The following is a 16,884-nucleotide window of genomic DNA, read 5'->3' on the forward strand; positions in this document are numbered from 1 at the left end:
CCACACCATGCCTCTTTCCATAGACAGACATCTAGAGAGTTAGACTGTTGATCAGCAGCATCACATCCCAGCACGTGGCTTAGAGCAAGCTGGTACAGATAGACTGAGTTACTACAGTTAGATTAGCAAAGAGTCGAACTCATTTGAGAACTGTGTTAATAGTTCAATAAACACGTTGAACTCATTTCAGAGTCTGGAGCATCCTTTAGTTAAGACTGCATCAAGTAGCAGCCTGTGTTATCCGAAGCAGCATACCTTTCAGATAGGCAATCTGCCAAACATAAACTTTCTGTGTCTACATCCCCAGGCTCATTCTAACCCAACAGAACAAGGTTGCCTCAGCCAGAGGTTCCTGCAAGGCACCATCATAGCTCTCGTTATAATCATGGCCTTCAGGTAAGAATTAAGGCTTTCCATATTTTGTCTGGTGCTTGCAATATTCAGGTCTAAGAAGAAGGCTAAGGATTATCTTGGTCAGGTATCCTGTAACAATCAGGTTTCAGGAAGAGCCTTGCGAAACATTCTCAATGTGTATATTTCTAACTGTCCAGTCCTGGCTCACGGGCCATCAACAGTAACAGTTATACAGAGTATAATAATATCTTCTACACTTGAGCAAAGACTATGTGCCCTCCCCCAAGTGAGAATCCTGATATCCAAAAGTTCCCATATTCCAATCCTGATATCCCATATCCCAGCCTGGATATCACACAGGATCCCTCATCCAGCCCTGTTCATAGAATTTACAGTGCAGAAGGAGGCCATTCGGCCCATCGAGTCTGCACCAGCTCTTGGAAAGAACAACCTACCCAAGGTCAACACCTCCACCCTATCCCCACAACCCAGTAACCCCACCCAACACTAAGGGCAATTTTGGACACTAAGGGCAATTTAGCATGGCCAATCCACCTGACCTGCACATCTTTGGACTGTGGGAGGAAACCGGAGCACCTGGAGGAAACCCACGCACACACGGGGAGGATGTGCAGACTCCGCACAGACAGTGACCCAAGCCGGAATCGAACCTGGGACCCTGGAGCTGTGAAGCCATTGTGCTAGCCACAATGCTACCGTGCTGCCCTAATCACACAGGATCCCTCATCCAGCCCTGTTATCACACAGGATCCCTCATCCCAGCCCGGATACTGCACAGGATCCCTCATCCCAGCCCGGATATTGCACAGGATCCCTCATCCCAGCCTGGATATTGCATAGGATCCCTCATCCCAGCCCGGATATTGCACAGGATCCCTCATCCCAGCCCGGATATTGCACAGGATCCCTCATCCCAGCCCGGATATCGCACAGGATCCCTCATCCCAGCCCGGATATCACACAGGATCCCTCATCCAGCCCTGTTATCACACAGGATCCCTCATCCCAGCCCGGATACTGCACAGGATCCCTTGGGGCTGAAAGCTAGAAATACGGGTTGTTGAGTATTTTTGGAAATGCAAAAGACCTCCAGCGACAGGAATAATGAATGTTAACCCAGAGTAAGTTTTGCTTAAATTGAGCCTTGAACTAAACTGTATTTTTCTTCATCAGTGTAATATCAATGTCAACCCTCTACGTTCTGAACTTACGCAATGATGATGGGACAGACGCTAATGGGTAGGTGGATGGATCATTGAGTCTAAAGAGCAGTGAGAAGTCTTTATACTCTCTAATCAGAAATACATGGGCACGAAGTTCTACAGAGACCAAGATGATTGTTGCACTTTATAGATTCATGATGTGTTTCTTGGAAATCAACCTGAAGTCTTCATCAATTTGAGGTTTCAACTCAACTCCTTAGCATTGAAATGGGACATTGGATGATGTTGTCATTTGTTACCCACTAGTTTTAAACCTCGATGATCTCTTAGATCAAGTTTGCTAATGTAGATTAATGCAACCCTTAGTAAAATTGTTACTAAGTCAGAATCAAAATAATTGTCAACTGGTCCTTACTCTTTGAAGAAAGCAAGTACAATCCTACAGTGAGAATATCAAAAGACTCAAATATTAAAACTGACAATCAGACAGCATTGCAATCAAGCATCCCCTTGTCCATATGCCATGTATAACTTAAATAACTAGAGTTTAAGCAAAACCACAGCTCTAGAACACAACATTTTTTCTTATTCTTGCATGGTATGTGGGTATCACTGGCTGGGCCAACATTTGTCATCCATTCTCAATTTTCCTTGAACTGAGTGACTTGATGGCCAGCACAGACACAATGGGCCAAAGGGCCTTTTTCTGTGCTGTTAAACTCTATGATGAGACAGCAGTTAAAAGTCAACCACATTGCCGTTAGTCTGCATGTAGGACAGACTAGGTACGAACAGCAGATTTCCTTCCCTAAATGATATTAGTGATCCAGGTGGGTTTTTAGTGAATAACAATTCGACCATCACATTGTGGGATTTGAACCCGGGTCCCAGAACATTGCCCTGCATCTCTGGATTACCAGACCAGCACAATATCACCGCCTCCATATTTTAAATATGCATTAATTCTTCTTGTCTCTATCCTCTCCTTCTCCGACATTCATGCATACCTATCTATGCTGCCACAATTGGCTTGACCCTACAATAAAAATGTCACCACAGTCCTAGAGGCTGCTCTTCCATTTTAGAGAGAGCAAACTGGTGGTCACTTAACCTGAGGGTCACCACACCTCAGGCAAGGGGCAAAATTGAGAAGGTAGGGCCTTCATGGATAGCCTCAGCCGGTATGGGAATTGGACCCACACTGTTGGCATTATTCCACATCACGAACCAGCAGCCCAGCGAACTAACCACATTTACATTTACGTTTTGACCCTACAATTTAGTCAACATGACTACAGTCTATATTATCTCCTTTATAAAGAACAGGGACATCAGTGAATCTGGGGAGAACTTAGTTACTGGACAGTAATTATATAGTGGTTAGGTACAAAATAATAAACAAAAAGGCCACTAGATCATTACCATTTGTATTGAGAGCTAAAATGTAAAAGCGGGAAAGCTTTGTTCCAATTTTCCAAAGACCTTGTTAGTCTATACTTGGAATACAATGTACATTTCCTGAGACCATGGGGGCGATTCTCCGAGCCCCGCGCCGGACTGGAGAATCGCCGCAACCACGCCACGACACCCCGTCGCCGGCGCACGATACTCCGAGGTGCGGAGAATCGGTGCCATTTGCGCCGCCGCGATTGGCGTGGCTCCGTCCGCAGGGTGCTAGAATCGGCGGGGCCGCCGATTCTCCCGCCCAGATGAGCTGAGCGGCCGTGCCGATACGACAGAGACCCGCCGGTGCCTTTCGCACCTGGTCGCTGCCAGCGGGAACTTTGCACGAACGGTCGGGGAGCAGCCTGTGGGGCGGGGGAAAGCGCTCCTTCACCAGGGGGGGCCTCCGATGGGGTCTGGTCCGTGATCGGGTTCCACCGATCAGCGGGCCAGCCTCTCCCCCCCCCTGGGCCTACTTCCTGGCGCATCCGGCCACTGAACACCGACCCCATGTTGAGTTGGGGCCGGCGTGCTAAAGAAGTCCCCCGTGCATGCGCAGGTTGGCGCACGAAAGAAGGCTGGAGCAGCGTGAACCGCTCTGGCCCGCGGTCATACCCGGGCCCTGTTCGCGCCATCGTGAAACGCGACGGCGTTCACGATGCCGCGAACACTTGGGCTCCATATTGGAGAAGCGCCCCCCATGCCTTAAGAAGGATATAGTGACCTTTTCAAGGAATGAAGTACAGATTTACCTAAATGTTGCAAGGGCTCCAAGGATTAGATTATGAGGAGAAATTACATAAAATAGGCATGTATCCCCTGGAATATAGAAGGTTAAAGGGTGATTTGAGGTTTTTAGGAATTTGAAAGAAAATGATAGGATGGATGGAAATGTTTCCACTAATGGGGAGTCTAGAACAAGGGGACATAATCTTAAAGCCAGAGCCATGCCATTCAGGAGAGAAGTTGGAAAACACTTTCTTAATGCAAAGCATGGTATAAGTACAGTATAAGTATGGAATGGTATAAGTATACTTATGGTATAAGTATAATGGTATAAGTATGGAACACTCCTCCAAAAATAGTGGATTAATAATTTTAAATCTGAGATCAGAGGACTTCTGCAAGAGAAGGATATCAAAGAATATGAAGATAAGATGAGTAATGGAGTTCGGATGTAGATTTGCAGTGATTCTATTGAATGACAGCATGGGCTCGAGGGGCTAAATGGTTGACTCCCATTCCTATGTTTAGCCTCGCTGTTTACTAATACATGGAATCTGCTTTTGTTTGCTAGATCTGCATAATTTCTCTGTTTCTATTTTGTAAAGTTATCATTATGGAAGATCAGAGACACAACAAATCTGAGGGATCTGTTAAATGTCATCATTTAACATAAAGTGTGCTGTAGATTGAGATTGGGCACACTGGCTTTTGAGTCAGTGCATTGTCGATTCCGATTCCATTCAAAGACCTGCGCACAGTATCTTGGCTGGTAGTACTGGCGGAGTGCTGCATTGTCGGCTTTGCTGGCTTGGGCTATGATATCAAACTGAAACCCTGTTCAGGTGGATGCTGCAAGATGCTGTGGGAGTAACTGAAGAGCAGAGAACTCTCCTGGTGTCCTTCACAACATGTGCTCAGTAACGAAAATCAGCGAGACTGATTTATTGGTGATTTTCCCCTTGGATCATGGAGCATATCACTGTGCGCAGAAAGATATTTGTGTTGTTTCTCCATAACAGTCACTATATTTCACCTTTATTTGTTAAGTACTTAATAGGTCAAGCGTATTCTTAAAATCTTCCTGCAGAAAGCAGGTAAAAACTTGACTGTAGAAAGGCTCTCTCTTTACACAAGAGAACCAATCCCAACTACATGACCAAAACCTGACTAAGTCCCCTTTCCCCAAAGGAGCATGTTGTTTCTGCCCATATCATGAGGATGGTTGTCTCCGGTATACTTTGAAGTGACTTTCTTACAGGTCAGAAATTGTTCTGGTTATTTTGGGCTTCACCAAAAGGAGCAATGGAAGCAAGTGAAGAAAACAATACAGGAAAATTCCAGCTCCCAGGGGGGCTCCCATTATCCCTGAAGATTGTCTCAATAATGTTAAAGATTATGCTATCAATGCATTTACCAGGTTCACCGGAGAGTGAACACCTCTACTTTGTGCATGAGGTTGGGGCTGATACAGCTGAAGGTGGCATATAGCGCGCACCTCACAAGGGAGAGGATGAGCTGGCACTTCGAAGGGGTAGAAGATGTGTGTGGGCCGCAAACCACATTCATATGTTTTGACCCTGTCCAAAGCTGGAGGATTACTGGAAGGAGGTTTTTAGGGTAATCTCTAAAGTGGTGCATGTGAAACTGAACCCGGGCCCTCGGGAGGCCATATTCGGGGTGTTGGATCAGCCAGGGTTGGAAACGGGTGCGGAGGCAGATGTTGTAGCCTTCGCCTTGTTGATCACTTGAAGGCGGATCCTGTTGGGATGGAGATCAACCTCTCCACCCTGTGCCCTGGCGTGGCCAGGGGACCTGTTGGAATTCCTGACTCTTGAGAAGGTCCAATTTGAACGGAGGGAGAGGATGGACGAGTTCTGCAATTCATGGGCGTTATTCATTGTGCACTTTCGAGAATTGGATTACATTGAACATTGGGGGGAGGGGGAGGACTATGTGTGTTAATGGTGACTATGGGTGATTCCAGATTCCTTTTTGTTATTTGTTTGTTAACATGCGGGATGCTGGTTAGGGGTTTGGTGGGAGGATGGGATTGTTGTTACTGCTATGGGGATTGACATTGCATTTGTTACTGATTATTGTTTATTGTTGGTGGGTGTACATTTGGGAGAAAATGTGAAAAAGGAGAATAAAAATATTTTTTTAAACATGCATTTACCAAGTTACTGAATCATCCTCAATTCTAATAAATGTTGTATCATTATTCTTTTTCGATGCACAGGCCACTCACAAATATCAATCCAGATACAACTTCGAAAGAAAATCATTGGCCGACGCCTCTAGATGCACAGGGCACAATTACAGCTCAGCAGCTGGGTAGGTGAACCCAATCTGAAAGCAACCGAAGCTGAAATGAGGACTTGGAGAAAGGGGCACCATCGGGCCCTGTGATATCCCATTCTCCGGGCAAACCTTCCTGCTCGAAGCCTGTATTCGGAATATTGGCAATCGATACCAATAAGACTTTAAAACTCTTGGTTGTAGTGCACACACTCACTTTTTTCCACTTCCTGCATTACAATTCTTACACTCCTAGCAATCAAACCAGGACTGACTGTGTGCTGTGACCATGCATACCTCATGGTCACAGGTAGCATAGTGGTTAGCACAGTTGCTTCACAGCTTCAGGGTCCCAGGTTCAATTCCCGGCTTGGGTCACTGGCTCTGCAGAGTCTGCACATTCTCCCCATGTGTGCGTGGGTTTCCTCCGGGTACTCCGGGTTCGTCCCACAGTCCAAAGATGTGCAGGTTAAGTGGATTGGCCATGATAAATTGCCCTTAGTGTCCAAAAAGGTTAGGTGGGGTTACTGGATTACGAGGATAGGGTGGATGCGTGGGCTTAAATAGGGTGCAGACTCGATGGGCCGAATGGCCTCCTTCTGCACTGCAAATTCTATGATTCTATGGTGAAGGAATCTATAAAGTCCTTTTAAACTGAAAACAGTCACATCTGGCTCTAACTCCTAGAAATGATTTTAAACGAAGAATGACTTCATCTGTTTGCCATTAAACCTATCTTACAAACCACCCAATGCTGGATTGCCCACTCCATCTTAAATATAAACCATTATTAACAATCTGAGCAATCTGAATAAACTGTTTGCAACCTTGATGTCATGTTTGACACCGAAATGTGCTTCGGTCCACATATTAGCGCAATCACTAAGACTGCCTTTTACAGCCTCAGTAACATTGCCTGTCTTTGCTCCTGCCTCTACTCGTCTGCTGCTGAAACTCTCATCCTGTGTTTGATACCTCTACACTTGACTATTCCAGTACACTTCTTTCCAGCCCACCACCTTCCATTCTCTGTAAACCTGAGGTAATTGGAACCTCCCCCTTGCCCTTGCTAAGACCAAATGCTATTCACCCATCATCCCTGCTCTCATTAACCAAGAAGATGGTCTCCTGGTCAAGCAACATCTTGATTTACAAGTTTTCCCCTTTGCTTTGAAGTCCCTTCATGGTTTCATCCCTTCCTATTTCTGTTATCTGCTCCAGCCTCACAACCTTCCGAGATATCTGTGCTCATCTAATTCTGGCCTCTTGAGCATCCTGAATATAAATGCTCCATCACTGGTGGCCATACCTTTGGTTGCCTTGGCCCTAACCTCTGAAATTCGCTCCTTAAACTTCTCTGCCTCTCAACCCCCCTTTCCTCCTTTCGGATCGTCCTAAAAACCTTCCCCTTTGACCAAGCTTTTGGCCATCTGCTTTCCGTGCTTGATGTCAAATTTGCTCTATAAGACTGCACAAAGCACATTATGGGTGACACGGTAGTACAGTGATTAACACTGTTGCTTCACTGCTCCAGGGTCTCAGGTTCGATTCCCGGCTTGGGTCACTGTCTGTGCGGAATCTGCATGTTCTCCCCGTGTCTGCATGTGTTTCCTCCGGGTGCTCTGGTTTCCTCCCACTAGTCCCAAAAGATGCGCCTATTAGGTGAATTGAACATTCTGAATTCTCCCTCTGTGTAACCGAACAGGTGCCGGAATGTGGTGACTAGGGGATTTTCACACTAACTTCATTGCAGTGTTAATGTCAGCCCACTTGTGACACTAAAGAAGATTATTATTATATTACATTAAAGATGCCATATAAACAATATTTGTTGTTGTAAAATATTTACATTGACATCTACGTTATTTAAAGATATGATCCAATTTTATATCATTTAATTGAAGATAAATATGGGCAATATCTGTCTCCAAGCTTCATTCTCATTCTCTCGTACCTAGCTTGGATCTCAAGTCAGCTTATCATGTCTCTAATATCCTTCTCCTGTTTCGACTCAGACCTCTCTGCTTCCCTTGCCCTCACTGGCTAATCTACACTTCCTTTTAATTGCCCATGCACACTTCTCCACCAATTCTTGGTCTACCCACCCCCAGTCCCAGTCCCTGTCCAATCCTCAGCATTCTCTTTCCACTGCTTATCTGTGTACATGGAATTATATTTTGAAAGCATTCAGGGTACTATGTTTCATTTATGGTGCGAGAAGCACTTCCAAAATAAATACTTGCCATACTGTTGAGGCTTGGCTTCGCAATAGAGGAAATGAGATGGAAATTGCTGAGGGCTGGGGTTGGGGGGGTGGGGGGTGCGATGCTGATTTCCACACATATGCCTCAGAGCCCTCAGTATGTCCATTCCACTACAATAACTACTGCACAACGAAAAGGTAAGACAAAGTGAAGCAGGAAAGAGAGAAAGGAATAAAAAGAAGAGATTCTGGGATCTGACTCATATAGAACATAGGACAGTACAGCACACTACAGGCCCTTTGATCCACAATGTTGTGCCGACCATTTACCCTAATCTAAGATCAACCTAACCTACACCCCTTCAATTTACTGCTGTCCATGTGCCTGTCCAAGAGTCGCTTAAATGTCCCTAATGACTCTGACTCCTCTGCTGGCAGTGCATTCCACACACCCACCACTCTGTGTAAAGAACATGCCCCTGACATCTCCCCTATACCTTCCTCCAATCACCTTATAATCATATCTCCTCGTGACAGCCATTTCCGCCCTGGGGAAAGGTCTCTGGCTTTCCACTCCATCCATGCCTTTCATCACTTTGTACACCTCTATCAAGTCACCACTCTTCCTTCTTCGCTTCCCTCAACCTTTCTTCATAAGACATGCCCTCCAGTCCAGGCAGCATCCTGTTAAATCTCCTCTGCACCCTTTCCAAAGCATCCACATCCTTCCTATAATGAGGTGACCAGAACTTGACACAATATTCCAAATGTGGTCTAACCAGAGTTTTATAAAGCTGCAGCAAAACCTTGCGGCTTTTAAACTCAATTCCCCTGTTAATGAAAGCCAACACACCATACGCCTTCTTAACAACACTATCAACCTGGGTGGCAACTTTGAGGGATCTATGTACATGGGCCCCAAGATCCCTCTGTTCCTCTACACTTCCAGGAATCCTGGCCGGGATTCTCCCCTACCCGACGGGGCGGGGGGTCCCGGCGTACCGGAGTGGCGAGAACCACCCCGGCGTCGGGCCTCCCCAAAGGTGCGGAATTCTCTGCACCTTTAGGGGCTAGGCCCGTGCCGGAGTGGCTCCCGCTCCACCGACTGCTGGCAACGGCCTTTGCGCCCCGCAGACCGGCGTCGGGGCTGGCCGAAAGGCCTTTGCCGGTCAGCGTGAGTCCGCGCATGCGCCGGAGCGTCAGCAGCCGCTGACGTCACCACCGGCGCATGCACGGTAGGGGGGATCTCTTCCGCCTCCGCCATGGTGGAGGCCGTGGCGGTGGCGGAAGAAAAAGAATGTCCCCACGGCACAGGCCCGCCCGCCAATCGGTGGGCCCCGATCGCAGGCCAGGCCACCGTGGGGGCCCCCCCCCCCCGGGGCCCGCTCATGCCGCCTGCTCCCGCCGGCACCAAAGGTGATTTAAACCACGTCGCCGGGAGAGGCCTGACAGCGGCGGGACTTCGGCCCATCGCAGGTCGTAGAATCGCCGCAGTGGGCCCGCCGACCGGCGGGGCGCGATTCCCGCCCCTGCCGATTCCCGGGTTGCGGAGAATTCCGGCCATGGCGGGGGTGGGATTTACGAAGGCCCCGGGCGATTCCCCGACCCTGCAGGGGGTCGGAGAATTCCGCCCCCATGTTTAACCCTGCATTCAGCTTTCAAATTCGACCTTCCAAAATGAGTCACTACACATTTATCTAGGTTGAATTCCATCTGCCACTTCTCAGCCCAGCTCTGCATCCTGTCAATGACCAACTCCCCCAACCTTCGTGTCATCGCCAGACTTACTAATCCACCCTTTCACTTCCTCATCCAAGTCATTTATAAAAACCACAAAGAGCTGATATCCTAGAACAGATCACTGTGGGACACCACTGGTCACCGACCTCCAGGCGGAATACTTTCCATCCATTACCACTCGCTGTCTTCTTTCGGCCAGCCAATTCTGTATCCAGACAGCCAAATTTCCCTGTATCCCATGCCCCCCTAACTTTCTGAATGAGCCTACCATGGGGAACCTTATCAAATGCCGAACTGAAATCCATATACACCACATCCACTGCCCGACCTTCATCAATGTGTCTAGTCACATCCTCAAAGAATTCAATGAGGCTTGTGAAGCATGACCTGCCCCTCATAAAGCCATGCTGACTATCTTTAATCAAACTATGTCTTTCTAAATAATCATAAATCCTATCTCTCAGAATCCTTGCCATATTTTGCTCACCACAGACGTAAGACTGACTGGTCTGTAATTCCCAGGGATTTTCCTACTCTCTTTCTTGAACAGGGGAACAACATTTGCCTCCCTCCAATCATCCGGTTCTACTCCAATGGAGAGTAAGGACGCAAAGATCATCGCCAACGGTGCAGCAATCTCCTCCCTCGCTTCCCGTAGTAACCTTGGGTATATCCCGTCAGGCCGAGGGGACTTATCTATCTGATGCTTTTCAAAATTTCCAGCACATCCTCGTTCTTAATATCAACCTGTTCGAGTCCATTAACCTGGTTCACACTGTTCTCATGGGCAACAAGGTCCTTCTCTCCAGTGAATACTGAAGCAAAATATTCATTTAGGGCCTCCTCTACTTCTTCAGACTCTAGGCACAAGTTCTCTCCACTATCCCTGATCAGCCCTAGTCTCACTCTGATCATCCTCTTATTTCTCACATAAGTGTAGAACGCCTTGGGGTTTTCACTAATCCTTCCCACCAGGGCTTTTTCATGCCCCCTTCTAGCTCTCCTAAGTCCATTTTTGAGTTCCCTCCTGGCTACCTTGTAACCCTCTAGAGCCATGCCAGATGCCTCCTTCCTCAACCTTACATAAGCTTCCTTCTTCCTCTTGGCTAGAAGCTCCACTTCTCTTGTCATCCAAGGCTCCTTCACCTTACCATTCCTTCCTCGTCTCAGTGGGACAAAACAATTCAGCACTTGCAGCATGTGCTCCTTAAGCAATCCCCACATTACTGTTGCGCATTTCCCCCGGAACATCTGTTCCCACTTTATGCTCTTCAGCTCCTGTCTCATAGAAGTATAATTTCCCCTCTCCCAATTAAATACCTTCCCATACTGTCTGTTCCTATCCCTCTCCATGACTATCTTTAATCAAACTATGTATTTCTAAAGGTCAAGGAGTTCTGGTCACTCTCACCGAAAGGCTCTCCCACCGAGATATCTGACACCTGACCTGGTTCGTTGCCAAGCACCAAATCCAATATGGCCTCCCACCTGGTCGGCCTGTCGACATATTGAGTCAGGAATCCTTCCTATACATAGCTGACAACATCTGCTCCATCCAAACCATTTGCAGTAAGGAGGTTCCAGTCAATATTAGAGAAGTTGAAGTCAACCATGACAACAACTCTGTTACTTCTGCACCGTTCCAAGATCTGCCACCCAATCTGTTCCTCCATCTTTCTGCTGCTATTGGGGAGTGTATAGAAAATCCCAATAAAGTGACTGCTCCTTTCTTGTATCTGACTTCCACCAATGCTGACTCAGTAGACAAACCCTCCTCGACTACCTCCTTTTCTGCAGTTGTGATGCACTCCCTTATTAACAGTGCTACTCCCCCACCTCTTTTACCTCCCTACCTATTATTCTTAAAACATCTAAACCCCGGAACATCTAACAACCATTCCTGCCCCTGTGAAATCCATGTCTCCGTAATGGGCACAACATCGTAGTTCCTAGTACTGATCCATGCTCTAAGTTCATCTCCCTTATTCCTGACACTCCTTGCATTGAAACAGACACACTTTAACCCATCCCACTGAGTGCAACTTTGCCCTATCAACTATCCGTCCTCACACACTCCTGCATACTATTTGTGCCTGTTCAACAGCTACCCTGTCCTCTGACCCATAGCTCTAGTTCTCACCCTCCTGCCAAACTAGTTTAAACCCTGCCAAAGAGCTTTAACAACCTCCCACCCAGGATCTTTTTATGCCCCTCCAGTTTAGGTGCAATCCGTCCTTCATGCACAGGTCCCACCTTCCCCAGAAGGTATCCTAATGATCCACATATCTCCTACACCAGCCCTTAACCACGTGTTCAACTGCATTCACTCTCTGTTTGGGACTGGTTTAGCACAAGGCTAAATCGCTGGCTTTGAAAGCAGACCAAGGCAGACCAGCAGCACGGTTCAATTCCTGTACCAGCCTCCCTGAACAGGCGCCGGAATGTGGCGACTAGGGGCTTTTCACAGTAACTTCATTTGAAGCCTACATGTGACAATAAGCGATTTTCATTTCATTTCCTTGCCTCACTTGCACATGGCACCGGTAGCAATCCTGAGATTACTACTCTGTCCTGCTCTTTAGCTTCCAACCTCACTCCCTAAAAGCACTTTTTAGATCCTCATCCCTTTTCTTAGCTATGTCATGGTGTCTATGTGCACCACGATTTCTGGTTGCACCCACTCCCCCTTAAGAATCCTGTAAATTCAATCCGAAACATCCCTGACCCTGGCACCCAGGAAGCAACATAACTTCCGGGAGTCTCGTTCACGACCACAGAATCTCCTATCCGTTCCCCTAACCATTGAGTCTCTATCGCTATTACTTTTCTATTCTTCCCCCTTCCCTTCTGAGCCACAGAGCCAGGCTCAGTGCCAGAGATCTTCCCCCGGTAGGTCAGACCCCACAACTGTGGTGATATGCATCACTGTAGATACACAAGGGGTTAATGTGAATACACATAGACTAGATAGACACTAGAGGGAGCACCAGCGACATGACACACAGACATTCAACCAATAGGTCAGTAAAATAGGACACGACCAATGGGCATTCACGCCACACACAGAGGTGACACTACCACAGGGGGGCATTACACCAACCCATATAAAAGGACACGGCACACATGATCTTCCTCTTTCCAGTGGAGACACTTAGTGAGTAGACAGGGTTGATTTGGAATACATCACACCCACCACGTGGATTGTAGCAGACTGGTTAGTCAGTCTGAGTAGCTATAGCAGGATTAACAGGAGAGTCGAATCCAAGTAGGAGAATTGTTAACAGTTTAATAAATGTGTTAAAGCTATCTCCAAGTCTGAACCTTCCTTTGTCAGAGTGCACATCAAGAAAGCAGCTTATGCTACGTCAAGAGCATAACAAAACAACAACAGCATCCAAAACGGTATACTTGTTTTGAAGGGGAACGGACACGAGGGATCTCTGCACTGTCTGCCTGTTCCTTTTCCTTCCCCTGACTGTAACCCAGCTCCTCTTGTTCTGCACCTTGGGTGCGGCTGCCTCCCTGTAACTCCTCTCTATCACCCCCTCTGCCTCCCGGATGATCCAAAGTTCATCCAGCTCCAGCTCCCTAACGTGGTCTCTGAGGAGCTGGAGTTGGGTACACTTCCCGCAGGTGTAGTCAGTGGGGACACCAGTGGTATCCTTCACCACCCACATCCTACAGGAGGAGCATGCAACTGCCCTCGCCTCCATCCACTCTGATCTGAATTCTCAAAGAGATTTAAAAGGAACGAAAAAGATTAAACACCCATTAGGCCCTTAAAATATATATATGTATACTGTTGCTACTCTCTCAAGTGAACCCTCTAAAATTGGTGATTCGGCTAAATGAAACAAAGATAGCTTGCTGCCCCCAAAAAACCAAAACAAAAAAAAACAAAACAAACGACTCTTACCTTACAGAATGTAGCTGCCCTGTGAACCAACTGGAATTCTGCTCCCGGTCAGCTGAACTCTCTGTAAACCCCCTGCTCCCTTCACTCTCTTTGAGGAAATAAAATGAAAGGAGCACCTTGCTCCCTCCTCACCCAACTCCCTCAGGCTCCTTGAACCATCCCAACCATTAGTCTGCAAACAGCAGTTTTCTCCGTTACCAACAATGACCATCCTGCAATCTCTGTGCCCAAACATTGACAGTTTTCTGCTGTGCTGTGACTGTCCCAAACACAGGTCACAGAAGGTGAATGTATCCCACAAAGTAGACATTTATTCCTCTATCTGGGCTGCACACAAATTCAGTAGCTCCTTGTAGATGTACGAACCACAGATGTCAGAGCTGATATTAAGGTATACATGGGCTGCATTAACAGATTGAATCATTTTCTTTGATCTGTGGCGAACTGACGTTGAACATATACAAGTTGTACAATAATACAGGGTGTGAATCATTTCCTTTGATTCACACTACACATAATGAGGAGAACTACTTGTATTTCTGTCTCTCTGAAGCACTCCAGAATATTATTTTTGTTTTCTTAACTTTTAAAAACAAATCCAATTCAGGGGCAGATTCAGCGCGGCTAATCAACCTACCCTGCACAGCTTTGGGTTGTGGAGGTGAGACCCACGCAGACATGGAGTGAATATGCAATATCTACATGGACAATGACATGGGGCCAGGATCGAACCCGGGACCTTGGCGCCATGAGGCAGCAGTGCTAACCACTGCATCAGACTTTAGAATATTTTACTGTTTTATTTCACATTTGATAGTTGGGATTAGATAAATAGTTTAAAACATTGCTAAACTTGCATCAATTTTTATACAGTAAACATTTTCTTTCTATTTGCAGTTGATATGCCTTCACCTGCTTCTCCTGTGTCCCACTCCCCTCGGCCACTTAGTATCTGCTACACCCTTCCATGTGAAGTACTGTGTTGCCCCCTTAACTCTACAAATCCACCTGCCAGTAGCATCCTGCCAGTGACTACCATTCCATTGACCCCTTCTTCAACTAGCACTAACCATTCCACTGCTGGTAAGTGCAGACGCCTTTTGCTCTTCAGGAATAGGCATTTTATTTTCTTTTGTGTGATAAACGGCAAAAAAAAACACTGGTGTTCTTTGTTTAATATCCTTAGTAATTCCAGATCAAACCGACATATCCTTCACCAGCAATATCAAAGCCAAATCTTCAATAAATGAGAATAAGAATGGCTACGATGGCCGGCAGACATCTCCCAGGGATGGAGTTAGTGCCTCTGGATCCAGCTCAAACAGCTACAGTCCTCCACCGCCACAGATCACCAACATCCACGGCAAATCAAAGTTTCATCCTCGTTATGCCAGTACGCAGAATAAACTGCCCAGTTTGCACACAAGGAGACAAAGAAGCACCGAGCAAATGGACCCTACCAACAACAACCCAGACTGTGAGTTTATTTAAAAATTTTGAGTACCCAATTCTTTTTTCCAACTAAAGGGCAATTTAGCGTGGCCAATGCACCTACCCTGCACATCTTTTTGGGTTGTGGGGATGAGACCCATGCAGACATGGGGAGAATGTGCAAACTCCACACGGACAGTGATCCCGGGCCGGGATCGGCACCGTGAGGCAGCTGTGCTAACCACTGCACCACCATTCCCCCCCCCCCCCCCCCCCAGACTGTGAGTTAAACCTGTATTAGTGTTATGTATGTTTAGCTATTTCTGATAGGCCTGACTATGGTGTACATCAGAGGAGAAAGTATATATTGCACCAACTGTTCAGACAAGTGAGAGTTGTCTTTGTAGCAAGTACATTGGTTTAGAGTAAATTTTCACAACTTTAATTCAATACCCCATGGGCATGGGCCACAGTACAAAATTGCCATGGCGTGAAGTGGGATTGGTGTAGATTGAGGATAGTTTTTTTTGTCGGTGCAGGTTTGATGAGCCAAAGGGTCTCTTCTGTACTGTATAATCTATGATTCTATGCTTCTACTCGGGACTAATTGGCACCAAACTGCGATCGTACTGAGAGAAGCTACAGGGTTGCTGTTGTGGGCAATATAAAAATGTTAGTATAGTCGGCTAAAGTTGGGACTGAGGTGCATTGTTGGGACAAAGTAGGAAGGACCTTTACTCCTTTGACATGTAATACTGACACAGTATGCCTGCAATGGGAAAACGTTCCATTCTCAACAGGCAAAATCTATTTAAGTTTCCTTTTCTGCTGAGGAGGGCTGCGATTTCTTTGATTATCTTTGGCGATCCCAAGATTAAGAGGGTGTACGATGGGTTATATCGTACATGTCCGTGAGGGAAATTAATTGGTCCTTTCTTATCGATGTGACACCATTGTAGGGGAAGATCTGAAGTAAATTAGAGGAACAGATTTATATTTGATTAATCATACTTTTATTCTTTTCCTATTTTAATTGGATGTGAAAATATGTATATCTCCATACCTAAATACAAACACAATGAAAACACCAGCTTGTTGCACACTACACATTCAAAGTAAACTATACAACACACATTAATGCACACAATTATATACACATTACATTTGTACTACTGCATGTAGACACCCTACATGTTGCACATTTTACATAAGAGCCATGTTTCTTTGTGGGTAAGTTGTAACATATCCCATTTCTCCTCCCAAAAGGGAAGAACACCACCTTAACTTCTGCGCAGATCATTGAGAATGGTTTGATGATCTCAGAGCAGTATTGTCTGAAGCAAGGATCCTGCAGGTAAGAAGTTGCAGCAGTATCAGATTCTTGCTATGGTGGTTGGAATGCTGTCAAATATCAGGACGATAACGATGAGAAGAACTGAGTTTTCAGTCAGGACAATGGATTGAACTATTCACAGTTTAGCTATATAGATTCAGGGTTTCTTTATGCATTGTGAAGGGGACAGGGGGAAGAAAATAGCAAAGATACACCAGTGTATACGCAATTACTGCATGCAGTAAGTTTGAAGAAG

The 16,884-nt window shown here is 46.3% G+C and overlaps 1 protein-coding gene across 8 annotated transcripts in view; it reads left to right on the forward strand.

The window, feature by feature from the left end:
• myrf (myelin regulatory factor) overlaps positions 1-16,884 on the forward strand; it is a 380,450-nt gene that overhangs the window by 337,348 nt on the left and 26,218 nt on the right. For 7 of the 8 annotated variants that reach the window (XM_038807647.1, XM_038807649.1, XM_038807650.1 and 4 more), the window contains 6 exons: positions 308-396; positions 1,549-1,614; positions 5,947-6,041; positions 14,762-14,947; positions 15,051-15,341; positions 16,562-16,649. In XM_038807647.1, coding sequence (XP_038663575.1) covers positions 308-396; positions 1,549-1,614; positions 5,947-6,041; positions 14,762-14,947; positions 15,051-15,341; positions 16,562-16,649 — 815 coding nt within the window. The remainder of the gene's footprint in view (positions 1-307; positions 397-1,548; positions 1,615-5,946; positions 6,042-14,761; positions 14,948-15,050; positions 15,342-16,561; positions 16,650-16,884) is intronic. The other variant, XM_038807654.1, reaches the window with a different exon arrangement.

This window comes from Scyliorhinus canicula, chromosome 9, assembly GCF_902713615.1.
Source record: "Scyliorhinus canicula chromosome 9, sScyCan1.1, whole genome shotgun sequence".
In the NCBI taxonomy this organism is placed as follows: domain Eukaryota; kingdom Metazoa; phylum Chordata; class Chondrichthyes; order Carcharhiniformes; family Scyliorhinidae; genus Scyliorhinus; species Scyliorhinus canicula.